This window comes from Leptodactylus fuscus, chromosome 8, assembly GCF_031893055.1.
Source record: "Leptodactylus fuscus isolate aLepFus1 chromosome 8, aLepFus1.hap2, whole genome shotgun sequence".
In the NCBI taxonomy this organism is placed as follows: domain Eukaryota; kingdom Metazoa; phylum Chordata; class Amphibia; order Anura; family Leptodactylidae; genus Leptodactylus; species Leptodactylus fuscus.
In genome coordinates, this window is record NC_134272.1 from 18,873,470 (window position 1) to 18,893,526 (window position 20,057).

The window sequence follows — 20,057 nt, forward strand, 5'->3', positions numbered from 1 at the left end:
TTTAAAGAGAACATTATTTTAAAAAAGTGTTCATATTTAGAGATGAGCGAACAGTAAAATATTCAATTTTCGTTTCGAATAGCCCCTTAATATTTGACTATTCGAACGAATATTTAACCCCATTATAGGAAAATGGGGAAAAAAGCTTAGTTTCAGGGGAAACCACTTTTCGACTCAGGAGAGTCACCAAGTCCACTATGACACCTCAGCAAATGAGGACAACACCTCTGGAATGCAACTGGGACAGCAGGGGAAGCATGCCTGGGGGCATCTAACTTGCCCAATTCCCTGTATTACGCCACTAATAATGCGGGAGCTGACTTTGTCCCATAGGAATGCATTGACCAGTGTTGATTGGCCGAATGCAATAAAGTTTACAGCATTCGGCCAATCAACGCTGGTTCTGTCGGAGGCTTGTCTGTGAGGAGACTGAGTCTAAGATCGGTCTACAGCAGTCTCCATTGTAGTCCGATCTCAGGTATAGCAGAGTTGACACAGCTTTTCTACATCTCAGGTGTAGCAGAGCTGTGCGCTCAACTCTGCTATACCTGAGATGCAGCAGAGCTGGCCGTGCGCTGAGCTCTGCTACACCTGAGATGCAGCAGAGCTGGCCATACGCTGAGCTCTGCTACACCTGAGATGCAGCAGAGCTGGCCGTGCGCTGAGCTCTTCTACACCTGAGATGCGGCAGGGCTGGCCTTGCGCTGAACTCTGCTACACCTGAGATGCAGCAGAGCTGGCCGTGCGCTGAACTCTGCTACACCTGAGATGCAGCAAAGCTGTGTCAACTCTGCTATGCCTCAGATGTAGCAGTGCTGTTCGCTCAATGCTGCTACATCTGAGATGTAGCAGTGCTGTGTTAACTGTGCTACATCTGAGATCGGACCACAATGGAGACTGCTGTGGACCGATATTAGTCACCGCCTCCTCTGGCAGAACCAGCGTTGATTGGCCGAATGCTGTACATTGTATGGCATTCGGCCAATCAACGCTGGTCAATGCATTCCTACGAGAAAAAGTCAGCTCCTGCATAACGCAAGCTGACAGGGATCCTGACTAGCATATAATGGACTGCCACGAGATAGAGTCCCAAAGAGCTGTGTGAGTAACATTCCTACCTAAATAAAGCTACTCCCTAGCTAACCCTGCCTGTAGATCTATCCCTGTTTCACAGTTCACAGTCTCATATGAAACGAATCTGAATTCCACCATTCGTATAAAGTGGAGGTCACCTGATTTAGCCAGCCAATTACTTTTTCTGATTTTTTTTTTTATGCCTACATTGTCGTAGTGCCTGTCCCACCTCCCCTGCACAGTTATTGGTGCAAAAAAAAAAGCGCCAGGGAAGGTGGGAGGGGATACAAATTTTTAGTGCGTTTGCTGCGTGGTATTCGATTGGAATCGAATATCTTGAGCAGCCTGATATTCGATTGAATATCAATTCGATGGAATGCCGTTCGCTCATCTCTATTCATAATCACTAGGTTTAGAATGTTTTTTCCATAAAATACTTGAAGGAATTGTTTAGGATTTGGACCTAGAATGTTCACCTGTCCCTGGTGGCCCTCAGTTGTCCGACACTTATCCATTAGGTCTTACGTTAGGGCCTGGATCCCAGAAATCCCGTGCCTTGGCTGTGACCAGTCAGTGGCCTCATTCACTGTCAAGGAACCAATCATGTATATGAGGGACTAGCTTTTGCCTGTGACTTCATCTGCGGGTTGTTGTTGACGATGAGCCACTTATATTTAGCGTAATGCGGTTGGCAATGATCCACCTGCGTCCGCGTCTTGCCTCTGCTAGATCTGTGCATATGCGCAGCAGATGAAGCTGTATGTACATCCCTATGGAGAGCAGAGCAAGCTGTGCTGCCGCGCAGCCTCAGCACTGCTACATGTGGCAATTTGGATAAGAGGGGTTGCCTTGTGTGAGTGTCCTAGCAGCGTCTGTGTTAGACACGGCTGAACGTCTGCTGCTGAACTTTGACACAGTTTGCCCCCCCACACACACACACAGAGCCCGAACAGCACATGGCCTCGTGTTATGCACTCAAACTGCTACTGCGCTGTCTCAGCTCCAGTACATCTGGCAATTTGGATTACAGGGGTTGTCTTGTGTAAGAGTGTCTGAGCAGCTTCTGTGTTACAAACGGCTGAACAGATGTTGCTGATATGTGCCACAGTTCTCCCCCCTCCCCCATCAGAGTCAGAACAACACATTCCACATCGTACTCACTGAAACTCTACACCCAATATACTCCTCTTGTCCAGACACAGCCTGCATGTTCTGTAGTCTCCTGATCTTCCATGAGACTCCATTTTCATCAGCTTTCACACTGTCCGGCTTCATCCAATAGAGCTCCCCCCGCCCACAAATTAGCGTGTAGCTCTGCCCACTGCATAGCCTGATCCTACCAGAGAACGGCTCATGGACCAATGATGACATCATCACAGGTCCTTTAATGTTGTGTGAACCTAAATTCCTTCATAGCAGTCACGTAGGGACGTCATTTACTGGGATAAAACGTAGCCTATGTTTTAATCTGGGTTCCTATCTATGTATGATCTGGGTTCCTATCTATGTATGTGCCAAATTTCAGGCAAATCCGTTCTGCCGTTTTTGCGTGATTGAGGAACAAACATCTAAACATCCGGACAGACACACTTATATTAGTAGGATTATAATATTAGTAGGATGTCACTGATCGCTTTCCAGCAACCACTGAGGCTACTGATTGGTTGCAGTGGTCATGTGGATAGAGGACTTCCAGCATACAGAATGAAAAAGAAATGGACAGGTTAGTATGGTGTTGTTTTTTTTGTTTGTTATATATACTTTATTTTACACCTCCCTCAGTCTCCACTGGCTGAGGTCCAATTCCTGGACAACCCCTTTAACAGTAAAATGTTTTATGTTGTTTTTGGAGGAAATATAAACTAGACACATGAAAAGTAAAATAATTGTTGTCACCTTTTGCTTATTTTCAGCAATGCAGACTTTGCTTGTTAACAATATCCAGGGACCCCAGAAGTGGTATGATGGGGAGAAGGTGATTTTGTACTGTTTGGCTTCATACTGTACACAGAACACCCAGGTGATATGGATTGTGACAGAACAAGATGGGACAGAAGATGAAATATGTGAGGATTCGGGAGGTGCGGCCATAAAGAAAGATGTTGGTTCAGGTTATGTGGCTCATAGAGAGAGGACAGATATGTCTGATATAGAAGGTCTCCTGGACATCACCAGTTGTCTCAGCTTCACACCTTCTGTTTCTAAACACAAAAAGATCACATTAAGCTGCAGAATCCTCTGTGAGGGGAGAGGCAGGCAGAAGACATTTCAGCGAAAACAGCTTTATGGTAAGAAATATTATTAATACTGGAATGGAATGGTTATATGTACATGCCTCAGACCAACAATTCATGTAAGGTCAGTTATGAAGCTGCACAATATATTATTTACAAGGGATCAAGTGAAAGGACAATTATTTTTCTCTTTATATTTTGCATGAAAGGGATTTTTCCATCTCTCTATCAGCAGTTTTCCTGCTGTCTCTTTTTCGCACTTCCTGTACTCTTCAACAAGCTAGTGGGTGGATTTCAATGCTTGACGGATAGGACACTATGAAGTACCTCAGTAGATATAGACATTGCCTTTATCATGAGAGATTATTTATTATGATTAGAGATGAGCGAACAGTGAGATATTCGAGATTCAATATTCGTTTCGAATAGCCCTTCGATATTCGACTATTTGAACGAATATCGATCCCCATTATAGTCTATGGGGAAAAATGCTTCATTTCAGGGGAAGCCACACTTCGACTCAAGAGAGTCACCAAGTCCACTATGACACCCCAGGAAATGATGCCAACACCCTGGAATGCAACTGGGACAGCAGGGGAAGCATGTCTGGGGGCATCTAATATGCCCAAGTACCTGTTTTACGCCACTATCTCGCCAGGATCCCTGTCAGCTTGCGATATGCGGGAGCTGACTTTTTCCCATAGGAATGCATTGACCAGCGTTGGTTGGCCGAATGCCATACAGAGTACAGCATTCAACCAATCAACGCTGGTTCTGCTCGGAGGCTCGTCTGTGAAGAGGCTGAGTCTAAGATTGGTCCATAACTTTCTCCATTGTGGTCTGATCTCAGATGTAGCAGTGTTGACACAGCTCTGCTCCATCTGAGATGCAACAGAGCTGACTGTGTGCTGAACCCTGTTGCAACCCAGATGTAGCAGTGCTGACCGTGTGCTGAACCCTGATTCATCTGAGATGTAGCAGAGCTGAGTGTGCTCTGAGCTCTGCTACACCAGAGATGTAGCAGAGCTGAGTGTGCTCTGAGCTCTGCTACACCAGAGATGCAGCAGTGCTGAATGTGCTCTGAGCTCTGCTACACCAGAGATGCAGCAGTGCTGAATGTGCTCTGAGCTCTGCTACACCAGAGATGTAGCAGAGCTGAGTGTGCTCTGAGCTCTGCTACACCAGAGATGTAGCAGAGCTGAGTGTGCTCTGAGCTCTGCTACACCAGAGATGTAGCAGAGCTGAGTGTGCTCTGAGCTCTGCTACACCAGAGATGTAGCAGAGCTGAGTGTGCGCTGAGCTCTGCTACACCAGAGATGTAGCAGAGCTGAGTGCCAGAGGAGGCGGAGTCTTAGATCGGTCCACAGTCCAATCTCAGATGTAGCAGTGTTGAGCACACAGCTCTGCTACACCTGAGATGTAGCAGAGCTAGCCGTGCGCTGAGCTTTGCTACACCAGAGATGTAGTAGAGCTGAGTGTGCGCTGAGCTCTGCTACACCAGAGATGTAGCAGAGCTGAGTGTGCGCTGAGCTCTGCTACACCAGAGATGTAGCAGTGCTGAGTGTGCGCTGAGCTCTGCTACACACGAGATGTGTAGTAGAGTAGGTGTAGTAGAGCTGTTCGCTTAACACTGCTACATCTGAGATCGGACCATAATGGAGACTGCTGTGGACCGATCTTAGACTCCACCTCCTCCAGCAGAACCAGCGTTGCCAATCAACGCTGGTCAATGCATTCCTATGGGAAAAAGTCAGCTCCCGCATATCGCAAGCTGACAGGGACGAGATAGAGCCCCAAAGAACTGTGTGAGTGACATTCCCACCTAAATAAAGGTAATCCCTAGCTAACCCTGCCAGTACATCTATCCCTGTCTCACAGTCACATAGTTCAGTCTCATATGAGCTGGATCTTAAATCCACTATTCGTATAAATTGGAGGTCACCTGATTTAGCCAGCCAATTACTTTCCTTTTTTTTTTTTTTTGATGCCTCCATTGTCGTAGTTCCTGTCCCACCTCCACTGCACAGTTATTGGTGCAAAAAAAGCGCCAGGGAAGGTGGGAGGGGATACGAATTTATAGTGCGCTTGCCTCGTGGTATTCGATTGTAATCGAATAACTTGAACGGCCTGATGTTCGATCGAATATCAATTCGATCGAACACAGTTTACTCATCTCTAATTATGATTATTAAAAATCTATAATAGTGCATATCAAATAATATGCACAGTAAATGTATTTTACATTACACAGAGATGGAGAACACTTACATCCTACCAGGACTGATAACGGGCTTAGTAAACTCAGTGTTGTCTTTGTGCTTACATAGAGAAATAAACACAATATCTGAGCCTTTATCAGCAAACTGAAATTAGCTGGATGAAGTGGGAGATAACTGCTCAGAAAGTAATTCAGAGAACTCAGCCCCCCTCTCCTCCAGAGAACAAGGCAGGTGCATTGATAATAATGTGCAAACAATGGGAAGAATAATCTCATATAGTGGGAAAACAAAGCATTGCTCAAGTAATATATTTAGTAAAAATGTTGAATTTACATAAGCGAGCAGTATAGATAGGATCCTTGAGATGGAAATCCCCCTTTAATTTGTGAAAGCGATTTGTTTTAAACAGAACTGAAAGCATAGCTACCCTTTCATGAAACTTTGGATAAATCTATAGTACAGTGTGTACTTGAGGAGTAACATTACTATTGGCCATTATGTGACTTTTATTCTGAATTGATACAGAAAGTATATTAGAAGATCGTACAACTTTTGAACTGTTGAAACTGCATAATCCCTTTAAGATGATTCATTCTTATTAGTAAGATGAGGACGACTTCTAGCCTAAAAATTTAGCTATTCTGAATATTTTACTGTTTTTACTATCAATTAGATTTTTATGATTAGTTTCAGAACCTCTCTCAGCAGGATCTTAGTACCATTTATATTGTTACTGAACGGTCAAGGGTCCGATACATAATCTGCGGTTCAGAGACTTAACATGACATTTATTTGATGATTTGTAAGGTATAATATATAGACCACACAATAAATGAAAACATTGAGAAAATATTGGTTATGCTTTCGGCTAGAACCAAGAAGTTGTCAACAGTAACTCTTCATTTTTCCATCAGCACATGTCAGATGCTTCTACTTTTTACACGTAGTATATAGAAGGTTTCAGTGCTGATTATAAATGGAAACTACTGAATCAGGAGACTTACTAGATGCTTGTACTTAATACATGTCCACCATAGTCTAAACTGCAAATATGTTATCATAGTATATTATTAACACTAAATTGCATGGCTATATATGTTTATAGTGTACTTTATCATCTGACCTTATCTCAATCACATGATTCACTAGCAATGATTTTATTAGTTGTACATTTTGATAGATGGGTTTGTAACAGCACCATTATGCTATTAATAAGAACCTGTGTTGGTCTGAAATGTGCTAGAAGTGCTTTTTTTTCTGATGAACTTGCATCTTACGTACTACCCTAGTAAATCTTGTGATCTTCATCTTATTCTGGTGAATGCTGCACACTCCAATATATTGCAGTCGTGCTTGACCTTTGCACTTTTGTGCATTCTGTCTTGTTGCAAGTGGCCCAGATTTTCTTTCTTCCTTTATAATTTCACTGTATTTTTTATTGACTTCAGATAAAGCTAGTTCCTTCCCACATTGTTTTATCTGTTTTTATTTTAAGACCATTTTTAGGCCATTAATTTTAGTGATTGGACAGAAGAAACAAAACACTGCTGCTTCAAAGCAGACAAAGTCAGTGCAATTGGGAACAGGTGAACTTGGCATCCTCTGGCCGCATGCTGCAGGAAGCGTGTCAAGCTGTGATTCCTTCCTTTGGGTTCTTCTTGTTCTTCTGCTCCTCTAATAGTTAATTTTAGCTTTACCTGTGTGATTGACAGCTTATCCTACTATCAAGTCTGGGGCAGGTTCTTCCTTCCTATTTATTGTTTGTTCACATTGATGCTTGCTATTGCCTTGTGTGTGCTGACTATCTACTGTTTGCTGTTTATTATCTCTTTCCATATTCTTGACCTCTGGCTTTACCTTTGACTATTCTCTCGGATTACAATATTGTACTGCATTGCTCCTTACCGACCCCCTGGCTAGCTGACCTCCCTTTTGTTGTTGTTTGTCTTTTCTGCGTTCTGTGTCATCACCTATATCTAGGATGGGCTTTGTCGACCAGTTGTCGCCTGTCGCTTAGGACAGGACAGGCAAGTAGGAAGGGACGGGGGAGGTTCAGCATAGGGCTCACTGTCTTATTGTGCCCCTTCCCCCGAGGGTTCACCAGCAGCTACTGGGGAATTGCTCCTCTAGAAATTCCCTTACAAAAGGTGTGCTATATAAAATCACTGAATGTTCCTGACAGTGTAGCTACTGCTTAGTTTTGAGAGGATAACTGGACCAGAACATGACTGGAGCTTTGGTCGGAAGAGTGACTGGGTATTGAGATTGAGAACAATCAAGCTTAGACTACAGGAGATAGATGGATGAGTTATTATTACTTGCATATCCACATCTACCACGTGTCCACATCTACCTGCTTCAGGCGCTTTCACCCCATGCTACAAAAACTTTCTTCTCCTCTATAGTTCTGCTCAATTCTGAATATACTATTTATGCTAACTATTATTGAACTTGCTATTTGTTGTCTAAATAACTTTTCATTCTTTTGTAGCAAAACCCAAAGTGCTGAACCCTATAAAACTGTCTCTTACTGATTCGGGTGATGTTCTCTGCGCTTTGGACATCGAGGACTTTTATCCTTCTGATGTCCAAATAAAATGGAACGATAAAGAAAATCTCAGTTCAGATAAGACATTTGAAAACGCAGATGGCACTTACAGTGTCCACAGTGAATATAAACTCCCTGGAAGTTTCTTCAGAGACCCACAGTCCACGGTGAAGATTTCCTGGAAACATGAGTCTATGGATGACTGGGAGTGGAGGGAGATATGTGCGGTGGATAAAGGTACAGAGTTAGGCCTTATTCAGATGTCCCTGTTATGCATGGACGGCACACAGTCCTATTGATTTTTTTGGGGTGTGGTTTTTGTTCATTGTTTTATGCCAGTGAAAAAAAGACCAACCATTTTTGCTATATAATGTCTAGGATTTGTGAAAAAATGGACGGCACACAGAATGCAACCATGTGCTGACTCATAGGGGGTTATATATCATCTACCCCAGGGGTAGGGAACGTACGGCTCTCCAGCTGTTGCAAAACTACAACTCCCAGCATGCATACTGGCTCTGTTGTTCTGGTAACTCCCATGGAAGTGAATGGAGCATGCTGGGAGTTGTAGTTTCACAGCAGCTGGAGAGCCAAAAGTTCCATACCCCTGATCTACCCTTTATTGGCCATACTTTCCACAGGTGTGCCTTTTTTTTAGACTAGTTTTAGTGTGATGTTTATTTATGATGTCAGCGCACCTAATTTAGTTTAGATATGCCTTTTTCAGCTATGTGCAGTTTTTGTGCAAAAAAGGGCAAATGTTGAGAAATTGTGCAATCACCACTTTCTAATGCATTCTAACCCTATGGGCTCTTTTACGTTGCCCATGTACTGGAGTGCATTTGTGCTTTTTTGCGCTATTTTAGAAGGAACAGTGGTCTTTAAAAACATGGGTGCCTGCAATTGTTAGTGGAAGAATTTTTATAACTCATGTTTAGCTATAAAACATTGCTTATCCACTTCCGGACCGTCCATAAACTATATACGTCCGGATAGTGGTTGCCTAGTTCTGACAGGACGTACCTGTACATCCAGTCAGAACACAGCAGCTGCACAAGATCGTGCAGCTGCTTTCACTAGGAGCCAGCTGTAACTTTAGCCAGAGCTCCCAGAGAGATGGCAGGGAAGATTTATTACCTCCCGTGCCATCTCAATCGCTGTGTATACAGCGCTCAATGAGGCTATGGGCGCCGCCATAATTCAGCTGCCCTCTGACCCGGCGGTCACGTGATCTGTCGGGCTCAGTGTCTTACAAGAGCTGCTGGGTCCTACAGGACCCAGATCAGCTCAGTAAGCTGTATATACAGCGTGCAGGAGGCTGTATTTCTACTGCAACTAGGGTTAAATGTAGCAGCCCCAGTTATAGGAGAAATCAGCCTCCCTAACAAAGAAAAAAGTGATCAGATGTCCCCAAAGGTCTCTTATCACCTTATGGGGACACAATCTGAAAAAAAAATAAAATAAAAATATAATAAAAAAGTTTTTTTAAAAAAATGTAAATAAAATAGTAATATTAAATAATTAAAATTAATAATACGCTAATAAAACGTCGTTATTAAAGGTTATAGCCCCACCCCCGACGACACCATACAAAATAAAAATTAACGTAACGGAGAGGAAAAACTATATTATAATGTTTTTCATTGACACTTTGTGTTATTACATAAAAAAATAATAATAAATTGAAAACCAGACACAATTTCCCTCCTATTTTGTTTATATTTTCCCAGATATAAAAAAAATTAAAACACATTTGAAAATAAAAACAACATAAAAATAAAGCCCTATGTGTCCCCGAAAAAAGACGCAAAAATTAGTTGACTGAGACATACGAGAAAAATGTTACAGACTAGAGATGAGCGAACAGTGTTCTATCGAACACATGTTCGATCGGATATCAGGGTGTTCGCCATGTTCGAATCGAATCGAACACCACGTGGTAAAGTGCGCCAAAATTCGATTCCCCTCCCACCTTCCCTGGCGCCTTTTTTGCACCAATAACAGCGCAGGGGAGGTGGGACAGGAACTACGACACCGGGGGCATTGAAAAAAATTGGAAAAAGTCATTGGCTGCCGAAATCAGGTGACCTCCATTTTAGACGAATAGTGGATTTCAAATCCGGGTCATATGAGAATGTGAACTTTGTGACTATGAGACAGGGATAGCTGTACAGGCAGGGATAGCTAGGGATAACCTTTATTTAGGGGGGAATGTTATTAAAAATAACTTTTTGGGGCTCTATCGGGTGTGTAATTGTGATTTTTGTGAGATAAACTTTTTCCCATAGGGATGCATTGGCCAGCGCTGATTGGCCGAATTCCGTACTCTGGCCAATCAGTGCTGGCCAATGCATTCTATTAGCTTGATGAAGCAGAGTGTGCACAAGGGTTCAAGCGCACCCTCGGCTCTGATGTAGCAGAGCTGAGGCTGCACAAGGGTTCAAGCGCACCCTTGGCTCTGATGTAGGAGAGCCGAGGGTGCACTTGAACCCTTGTGCACCCTCAGCTCTGCTACATCAGAGCCGAGGGTGCGCTTGAACCCTTGTGCACACTCTGCTTCATCAAGCTAATAGAATGCATTGGCCAGCGCTGATTGGCCAATGTATTCTATTAGCCTGATGAAGTAGAGCTGAATGTGTGTGCTAAGCACACACATTCAGCTCTACTTCATCGGGCTAATAGAATGCATTGGCCAGCGCTGATTGGCCAGAGTACGGAACTCGACCAATCAGCGCTGGCTCTGCTGGAGGAGGCGGAGTCTAAGATCGCTCCACACCAGTCTCCATTCAGGTCCGACCTTAGACTCCGCCTCCTCCGGCAGAGCCAGCGCTGATTGGCCGAAGGCTGGCCAATGCATTCCTATGCGAATGCAGAGACTTAGCAGTGCTGAGTCAGTTTTGCTCAACTACACATCTGATGCACACTCGGCACTGCTACATCAGATGTAGCAATCTGATGTAGCAGAGCCGAGGGTGCACTAGAACCCCTGTGCAAACTCAGTTCACGCTAATAGAATGCATTGGCCAGCGCTGATTGGCCAATGCATTCTATTAGCCCGATGAAGTAGAGCTGAATGTGTGTGCTAAGCACACACATTCAGCACTGCTTCATCACGCCAATACAATGCATTAGCCAGTGCTGATTGGCCAGAGTACGGAATTCGGCCAATCAGCGCTGGCTCTGCTGGAGGAGGCGGAGTCTAAGGTCGGACCTGAATGGAGACTGGTGTGGAGCGATCTTAGACTCCGCCTCCTCCAGCAGAGCCAGCGCTGATTGGTCGAGTTCCGTACTCTGGCCAATCAGCGCTGGCCAATGCATTCTATTAGCCCGATGAAGTAGAGCTGAATGTGTGTGCTTAGCACACACATTCAGCTCTACTTCATCAGGCTAATAGAATACATTGGCCAATCAGCGCTGGCCAATGCATTCTATTAGCTTGATGAAGCAGAGTGTGCACAAGGGTTCAAGCGCACCCTCGGCTCTGATGTAGCAGAGCCGAGGCTGCACAAGGGTTCAAGTGCACCCTCGGCTCTCCTACATCAGAGCCGAGGGTGCGCTTGAACCCTTGTGCAGCCTCGGCTCTGCTACATCAGAGCCGAGGGTGCGCTTGAACCCTTGTGCACACTCTGCTTCATCAAGCTAATAGAATGCATTGGCCAGCACTGATTGGCCAGAGTACGGAATTCGGCCAATCAGCGCTGGCCAATGCATTCTATTAGCCCGATGAAGTAGAGCTGAATGTGTGTGCTAAGCACACACATTCAGCACTGCTTCATCACGCCAATACAATGCATTAGCCAGTGCTGATTGGCCAGAGTACGGAATTCGGCCAATCAGCGCTGGCTCTGCTGGAGGAGGCGGAGTCTAAGATCGCTCCACACCAGTCTCCATTCAGGTCCGACCTTAGACTCCGCCTCCTCCAGCAGAGCCAGCGCTGATTGGCCGAATTCCGTACTCTGGCCAATCAGCACTGGCTAATGCATTGTATTGGCTTGATGAAGCAGTGCTGAATGTGTGTGCTTAGCACACACATTCAGCTCTACTTCATCGGGCTAATAGAATGCATTGGCCAGCGCTGATTGGCCGAATTCCGTACTCTGGCCAATCAGCACTGGCTAATGCATTGTATTGGCTTGATGAAGCAGTGCTGAATGTGTGTGCTTAGCACACACATTCAGCTCTACTTCATCGGGCTAATAGAATGCATTGGCCAATCAGCGCTGGCCAATGCATTCTATTAGCGTGAACTGAGTTTGCACAGGGGTTCTAGTGCACCCTCGGCTCTGCTACATCAGATTGCTACATCTGATGTAGCAGTGCCGAGTGTGCATCAGATGTGTAGTTGAGCAAAACTGACTCAGCACTGCTAAGTCTGCATTCGCATAGGAATGCATTGGCCAGCCTTCGGCCAATCAGCGCTGGCTCTGCCGGAGGAGGCGGAGTCTAAGGTCGGACCTGAATGGAGACTGGTGTGGAGCGACCTTAGACTCCGCCTCCTCCAGCAGAGCCAGCGCTGATTGGCCGAATTCCGTACTCTGGCCAATCAGCACTGGCTAATGCATTGTATTGGCTTGATGAAGCAGTGCTGAATGTGTGTGCTTAGCACACACATTCAGCTCTACTTCATCGGGCTAATAGAATGCATTGGCCAGCGCTGATTGGCCGAATTCCGTACTCTGGCCAATCAGCACTGGCTAATGCATTGTATTGGCTTGATGAAGCAGTGCTGAATGTGTGTGCTTAGCACACACATTCAGCTCTACTTCATCGGGCTAATAGAATGCATTGGCCAATCAGCGCTGGCCAATGCATTCTATTAGCGTGAACTGAGTTTGCACAGGGGTTCTAGTGCACCCTCGGCTCTGCTACATCAGATTGCTACATCTGATGTAGCAGTGCCGAGTGTGCATCAGATGTGTAGTTGAGCAAAACTGACTCAGCACTGCTAAGTCTGCATTCGCATAGGAATGCATTGGCCAGCCTTCGGCCAATCAGCGCTGGCTCTGCCGGAGGAGGCGGAGTCTAAGGTCGGACCTGAATGGAGACTGGTGTGGAGCGACCTTAGACTCCGCCTCCTCCAGCAGAGCCAGCGCTGATTGGTCGAGTTCCGTACTCTGGCCAATCAGCACTGGCCAATGCATTTCTATGGGGAAAAGTTAGCTTGCGAAAATCGCAAACTGACAGGGATTTCCATGAAATAAAGTGACTTTTATGCCCCCAGACATGCTTCCCCTGCTGTCCCAGTGTCATTCCAGGGTGTTGGTATCATTTCCTGGGGTGTCATAGTGGACTTGGTGACCCTCCAGACACGAATTTGGGTTTCCCCCTTAACGAGTTTATGTTCCCCATAGACTATAATGGGGTTCGAAACCCATTCGAACACTCGAACAGTGAGCGGCTGTTCGAATCGAATTTCGAACCTCGAACATTTTAGTGTTCGCTCATCTCTATTACAGACCTCAAAACCGCACATACAAAAAAACTCAAAAATGTGTCTGGTCCTGGACCACAAATTGGCCTGGTACTGAAGTGGTTAAGTTTCCATATGTTTTTGTTTTATTTTTATTTCTTAGATTTTCCATGGAGGCCAGAATTACGAGAGATTTCTATTCCCAACCTTCTTGTGGGTATCCCATCTACCCTGAAATGTGAGGTGTCTAATGTATTCCCCAATGTGCTGAATGTGAAGTGGCTGAAGAGGGAGAAGGACAGTGAGGAATTATTCCCGCTGGTTCATAGTGATAAGTATATGATCTCAGACATTACACCCGTGCGGCAGAAGGATAACACTTATACATATAAAGCCTGCTTAAAGTTTACTCCATCAGTCACCACCGACCAAGGAGCAGAGTTTATCTTCAGAGTGGAACATCCCAGTCTAGGAAAAACAGCAGAAAAGAGCAGCGGACCTCTCTCTATACAAGGTGAGTGTGGAAGAGCTTGTCAAGATGTTCTTTTGTATGGTCATTATAGAAATGTATATTCAAAACATCTATCTATCTATCTATCTATCTATCTATCTATCTATCTATCTATCTATCTATATTGAACATATATGAGCTGCTATATCCAGCTTTAAAAACAAATGTGAAAGCATATAAATTGTCTGATGGTTCTCCTGATCACTGTTTGCATGCAAACAATGACTGCTGCAGCTGATCAGAGCTCATCAGGTTGTATTGTAGTCCTGTGATGGAAGCCATGATGCTAGTGTTATGAGGCAGCATTTATATGTTGTTCACATGTAATCAGAGACCAGGAGAACCATAGAGGAGCCAGCACTGGACCAGCAGGGGAACAAAGAGATGTTTGTTTTAGTTTGTTTATTTTATACAATTTTCAGCTATTGTTAGATATTTAACCCCTTCCTGACATCTGCCATACTAGTACGGCACATGTCGGGTGTTCAACTGTGGCTGCTGCCCGGGAGTCTGCTGGGTGCCTATTGTTTTACACAGTAGACAGCCAGCGCTAATGACACTGATCGGTCCCTGGACAGTTCAGAAGCATTAACCCCTCGGGAGCCTCAGTCAAAGGTGCCGGAGGCGCCATTTTCCCGGTGGCGCATGGGCGCCGCCATTTTGCCGGTGATCGCCGGCGCCTGGAGCAAGCTCCAGGGCCGACGTCACATTTCCATGACAGCCGGGAGCCTTTACAAGGCTGGTCTGCAGTCTCTCTCTTTTGCACGCTGTTCTATGCACCCTGCAAAAGAAATAATGATTTTTTTGCAATGCATTAGCATTGTAATGCATTGCATTAGTGATCAGACCCCCTGGGGTTCAAGACCCCCTAGGGGGTCTAATAAATGCAAAAAAAAAAAATATATATAAAAAAAAAATTAAAATATTCAAAATTGAAATCACCTCCCTTTCCCTAGAACACATATAAAAGTACTTAAATGCTATGAAACACATACACATTAGGTATCCCTGTGTCCAAAAACACCCGCTCTACAAATCTATAAAAAATATTTTTACCGTATGGTAAACGCCATAGTGGGAAAAAAAGTCAAAAGTGCCAAACCGCCATTTTTTCACTGTTTTGCCTCTGATAAAAATTTGAATAAAAAATTATCAAAGCAAAAGCAATTCCCCAAAATGGTGTAACTAAAAAGTACGCCCAGCCCTGCAAAAAAGGCGCCCTATGTATCCCCATACACAGATAAAAAAAGTTATGGCTGTCAGAATATGGCGACTTTTAGAAAAAAAAAAATTGGCACAGTTTTGGATTTTTGTTAAGGGGTTAAAATGTAAATAAAACCATATAAATTTGGTATCCTCAGAATCGTACTGAAACACAGAATACAGGTGACTGGTCATTTTGGCTGCACAGTGAACGCCGTAAAACCGAAGCCCATAAGAAAGTTGTAGAAATGCACTTTTTCTTCAAATCCCACCATTCTGAATTTTTTCCAGCTTCCCAGTACATTGTACGGAATAATTAATGGCAGCCTCATGAAGAAAAATTTGTGCCACAAAGATTAAGACCTCACATGGCTCTGAGAGCTGAGAAATGAAAAGGTTATGGCGTTTGGAAGGGGGAGAGTCATAAAACGAAAATCAAAAAATGCCATCGGTGGGAAGGGGTTAAAGAAATGCGAACTCCTTAAGGCCGGGGCCCCACAGGTTGAAAATGCTGCGATTTGCCCGTAGCGGAAACACTGCGGGAAAAATCACAGCGTTTTACAGTACAGGCAAACTGGATGGGATTCTTGCGAATCCCATGCCCACTTTACGGTAAAAACCGTTTTGTGCGGACACTCTGTGATCTCTAAAACTGGAAATGCTGGCGGTTTCCTCATAGATATAATTGTAACAGAAAGTCCGTGGAGGTAAACTCTGCAGACTTCCTGTTTAAAGTGCTTCAGGAAGAACCGCGATACATTCCCACTGCGGTTTTTCCCGCAGCGCTTTATAGCTGCAGGTCGTCCCAATGGGTCCTAGCCTAAAGGGGTATTCCCATGAACACAACCATTTCTAAATTTGTAGATAATTAAAAGTTAAAGCATTTTACAAATATAAATAAACACTTTGCAGAATTGTAAAGATTTTCTCTGTGGTCTTGATCAGTTGCCAGTGGATACGACCATGAATGCAAGACCTTTCTAAGGTCAGAAAATCAGCCATGATTTCCTTATTGTCGTTGGATTATCTTCTCATACATGTATCGTCCATGCCAGATAACCCAGCTACAATAAGAAAATCATTGCTGGGTTCCTGACAACTCCCAGTCCATAGAAAGTTTCTACATTTGTGGTAGTATCCATTGGCAACCGATCAAGACAACAAACTGTCACTACTAAGATAGTTGGAAAAAATCTTTAAAACTAACTACTTATATTTTCAAAAATGTTTAACTTTTAATTATCTACAAATATAGGTATGATTATGTTCATAGGAATACCCCTTTAGCGCAGCTGAAAGTGACAAACTTCACTTTGGAAGTCATGTGATGAAGAATACCTTACTAAAGTATAATATAGGTAATATTGTATGCCTTTATGTAAACTCTAAGAATACTACAAGTGATTAATGAGTTTGTTGCCAAATAAAAGCACAGCACTTCCCCTTTTCTTGATCATATGTCATGTCCTTCATTAGTGTTTGTCTTTATTGTGTGTATTACTACCAACAGAATTCTCCATATAGTGTTACCCCTCATACCAGGCAAACAGTCTCCCCTTCCTACAGTGCCATAAGATAGCGATAAACTGCAGCAGTCTCAGCTATCTTTAGAAAGTTGTAGTGTTTATTCACCTAAACCAATGCAGTTCTTCAACCTTCATGAAGTCTTTGCAAGTGCCATTCACATCTATACAGACCCAATACTGTTCAAGGGGAGGAACTGGTAGGGTTGTCTAAGTAATACTATCATTACTGCAGAGAGAAGTTCATGTCCATGCTGGGCCATAAACCTCTGTATAATCAGTGCGCTTTGGCGTCACAATTATACAATTAATATTCATAGTCACATTATGCTTAAATGGTCAAAATCGCATAAAATTAAATAAAAGAACACATTGGCGAAAAAGCAAAAAACTTAACCATTTTGTAACTAAAAGTTTTTCCATTAGGGTGCATTCACACTAAGTATACGTTGAGCTGATCCTGAACATAAAAAACACTTTCAGAATCAACGCGTACAAAGCAGATCCCATTCATTTCAATGGGAGCCGGCATACGAGCGCTCCCCATTGAAATGAATGAGCTGCTATTTTCTCTTTTGGTTTCAATGTGATACTCGCGTATCACATTGAAACCAATAGGGAAAAAAGCAGCCAATTCATTTCAATGGGGAGCGCACGTATGCTGGCTCCCATTGAAATGAATGGGATCTGCTTTGTACGCGCTGATTCTGAACGTGTTTTACGTTCAGAATCAGCTCAGCGTATACTTTGTGTGAATGCACCCTTAGATGAGAAAATTTAGTCATAAGCTGTGAACTCTTAACATGAAACAGGATGAGGTTGATGCCGTAAGATTTATGTGTGATGTGTTTTACAGATTTCAAGAGCTGCGCTCCAGCTCAGGAAAACATTCAGACAGATTCTGTTCCTCAGGATGGAATCAAGAACTTGGCAGTCACCTCAGTACCACAGAAACGTGAGTTTTGGATAATTTATTTTTTTTGTTAGAAGGTCTCCCGACAAGGAGCTGAATACAAAGGGATCAGCTTCTGTGACCACCATAAATCAGATCTGCAGCACTACCACAGGGGAATTACAGCATTGAAGTCTTTTGGAGGTTGTTCTCTGTCCTGAACAGGGGACATCCTCTATTATGTCTTCATTCCTTAGTATAATATTGAGATATTGGACAATCCCTTTAATGTGAAATCTAAATATGTGATGACTGCTCTCAAGTGAGGGGTCCAGCCATGTGTACTGGCCTTTTATGAAGCTAGCTAGGGATAGTTTAAAAAAAAAAAAAAAAATGTTATATAGGTCATTTTTTTTTTTTATACTGAGGTTTTTGCGAGCAGGTTGTGATTTTACAACTTACCCTTCCTAGTTACCACAGGATTGGAGTAAGGACTGTCAACATCAAGGACTGATTATCTGAAGGATAGTCACGATATGTCTCAAGGTGTCAGAGAAAGACAGGCTGACAGACCAACCCAGACGTTTGTCTGTCAATCATTTATATGAGAGGGGATGTTCCCCAGCATCTTCTAACTTTTTGCAACTGTATTTGGAAAACACTAACATAAGTATGACAAGAAACAAGAGACAAAAGTAGACGGCACTGCTCTCTACAATAGTATAGGCAAAAATAGTAATCCACTGATTAATGATAAGTCCTTATAGATCGGAAACACTTCTGATGAACGGTGGTGCTCACAACCCTTAGAACAACAGTTTAAAGATATGAAAAAATGAAGAGAGATATGGGTGGGCACTCACCAATCAGTAGACGGCACTTTTCTTCTTTATGTAAAAATAAACACTTTATTGGAATATAATAAAACAAGTCCCTAGGGAGGGAGAGATGACATAGTTGGCAGAAAAAACAGGCAACAGCTGTTTCGCGTTAAGTCAAACGCTTTTTCAAGCCTAGTATGCAATACCATATGTTACACTCCGTATGCCTTAAGTATGCCTTAAGACTGATGTCTTCATCCAACCTCATCTACTATGTAACTATAAGTTATCGTAAATCCGATGGGTCAGTGGCCCCTTTCAGGAATGTGGAGAAGGCATTGCAAAAGAGAAAAATAGTCAAATACTTTGTAACAAAAAACCCGAGTCACACAAACGTTTGCAACTTTTTAATACCTCATATACAAAAAAACAGTGTAAATTTCCCCAATTGGTCCCACACATAATGAGGCTTTCTTTCCAAAGACAAGAAAGTTTATAATGTAAAACTCAGATTTTATTACCTGATTCTTGGGATTCCTGCTGCTCATATAATCCTGCAAGTCCTGTCCCCTTTCCCAAAAGAGCAGTGTCTGTGAACAGTATACTGGGTCATCTAATCTTAGACATGTAAACTAATATGGCAGGGCTTCAAACTAAAATTTCTCAAATTTGACCTGGAGTGTATGACCTGCTACTTTTTGTGCTGGTTATGTGAACATTTTGAGACTCTTTCACTATTCCTGAAGATTCGGGGATTGAGGGCACTGTAGATGTTATAAAACAAGGGCACTAACATTATATTCTGCAATTTCCCTCTAGTTCTGTCAGATTTCCAGCGTCTCATTGTTGGGGACATTAAAGCACCTGATCAATGGACGCACGGGAAGAAGGTGACTCTTCAGTGTCCAGTGTCTTATTGTCCTGAGGATGTTACAGTCATATGGATGGTGACTGAAGGAGATGGTAAAGTCCAGGAAGCCTCCAGCACTGCTGCACAGCCACTCAAGGAGAGGGAGGTTCTGAAGATTTCTGGTTATTTCCTTACTACAGAGACAGATGAGTGTGATGTAGAAGGCCTGTACAATATCACCAGTATAATGACATTTATACCAACTGTGAGGAGACATTATGGATCACTTATTACCCACAAACTCACCTTCAACGGTGAAACCAGGGCCAAGACATTCCAGCCAAAATCTGTTCATGGTAAAGCTATCCACATATACATGAAAGTTCTGTATTCAAATTCAAATGATAAATATTTGGATGACCTTTTATGTTAGAGAGGGGTTTTTTTTTATGAACATTGCTGTGTGTGATTTTAAGCACTTAATTTCAGATCAGCAGGGTCTGACATCTAAAAGCATATGGCTCCATTCTCTGTGTAGTAGAAAAGTAAATTGGAACTGAACTGCAGTAACTCAGCATAGCAACTACACAGAGAATGGAACCCATCTTGTAAAGGAAGAGACTGAAGCTCTTCTTTACCAATGTATCCCAGTTTCAGTATTCCTTGCAGAGAGAACTGCTGCTGGTGCCATCACTAGAATGTAGGTACACTGCAGTTCTCTGGCCAGGGTGTTGGTGTGCAGAGGTAGCAGAATGAAATAGCTGCAGCGCTC

General features: G+C 43.4%; 1 protein-coding gene across 1 annotated transcript in view; it reads left to right on the plus strand.

Moving 5' to 3' along the window:
* Positions 1 to 20,057, plus strand: part of LOC142217153 (uncharacterized) — a 50,219-nt gene that overhangs the window by 9,439 nt on the left and 20,723 nt on the right. Inside the window, exons 8-12 of the mRNA XM_075285345.1 lie at positions 2,988 to 3,362; positions 8,019 to 8,312; positions 13,649 to 13,999; positions 17,579 to 17,677; positions 19,255 to 19,641. Coding sequence (XP_075141446.1) covers positions 2,988 to 3,362; positions 8,019 to 8,312; positions 13,649 to 13,999; positions 17,579 to 17,677; positions 19,255 to 19,641 — 1,506 coding nt within the window. The remainder of the gene's footprint in view (positions 1 to 2,987; positions 3,363 to 8,018; positions 8,313 to 13,648; positions 14,000 to 17,578; positions 17,678 to 19,254; positions 19,642 to 20,057) is intronic.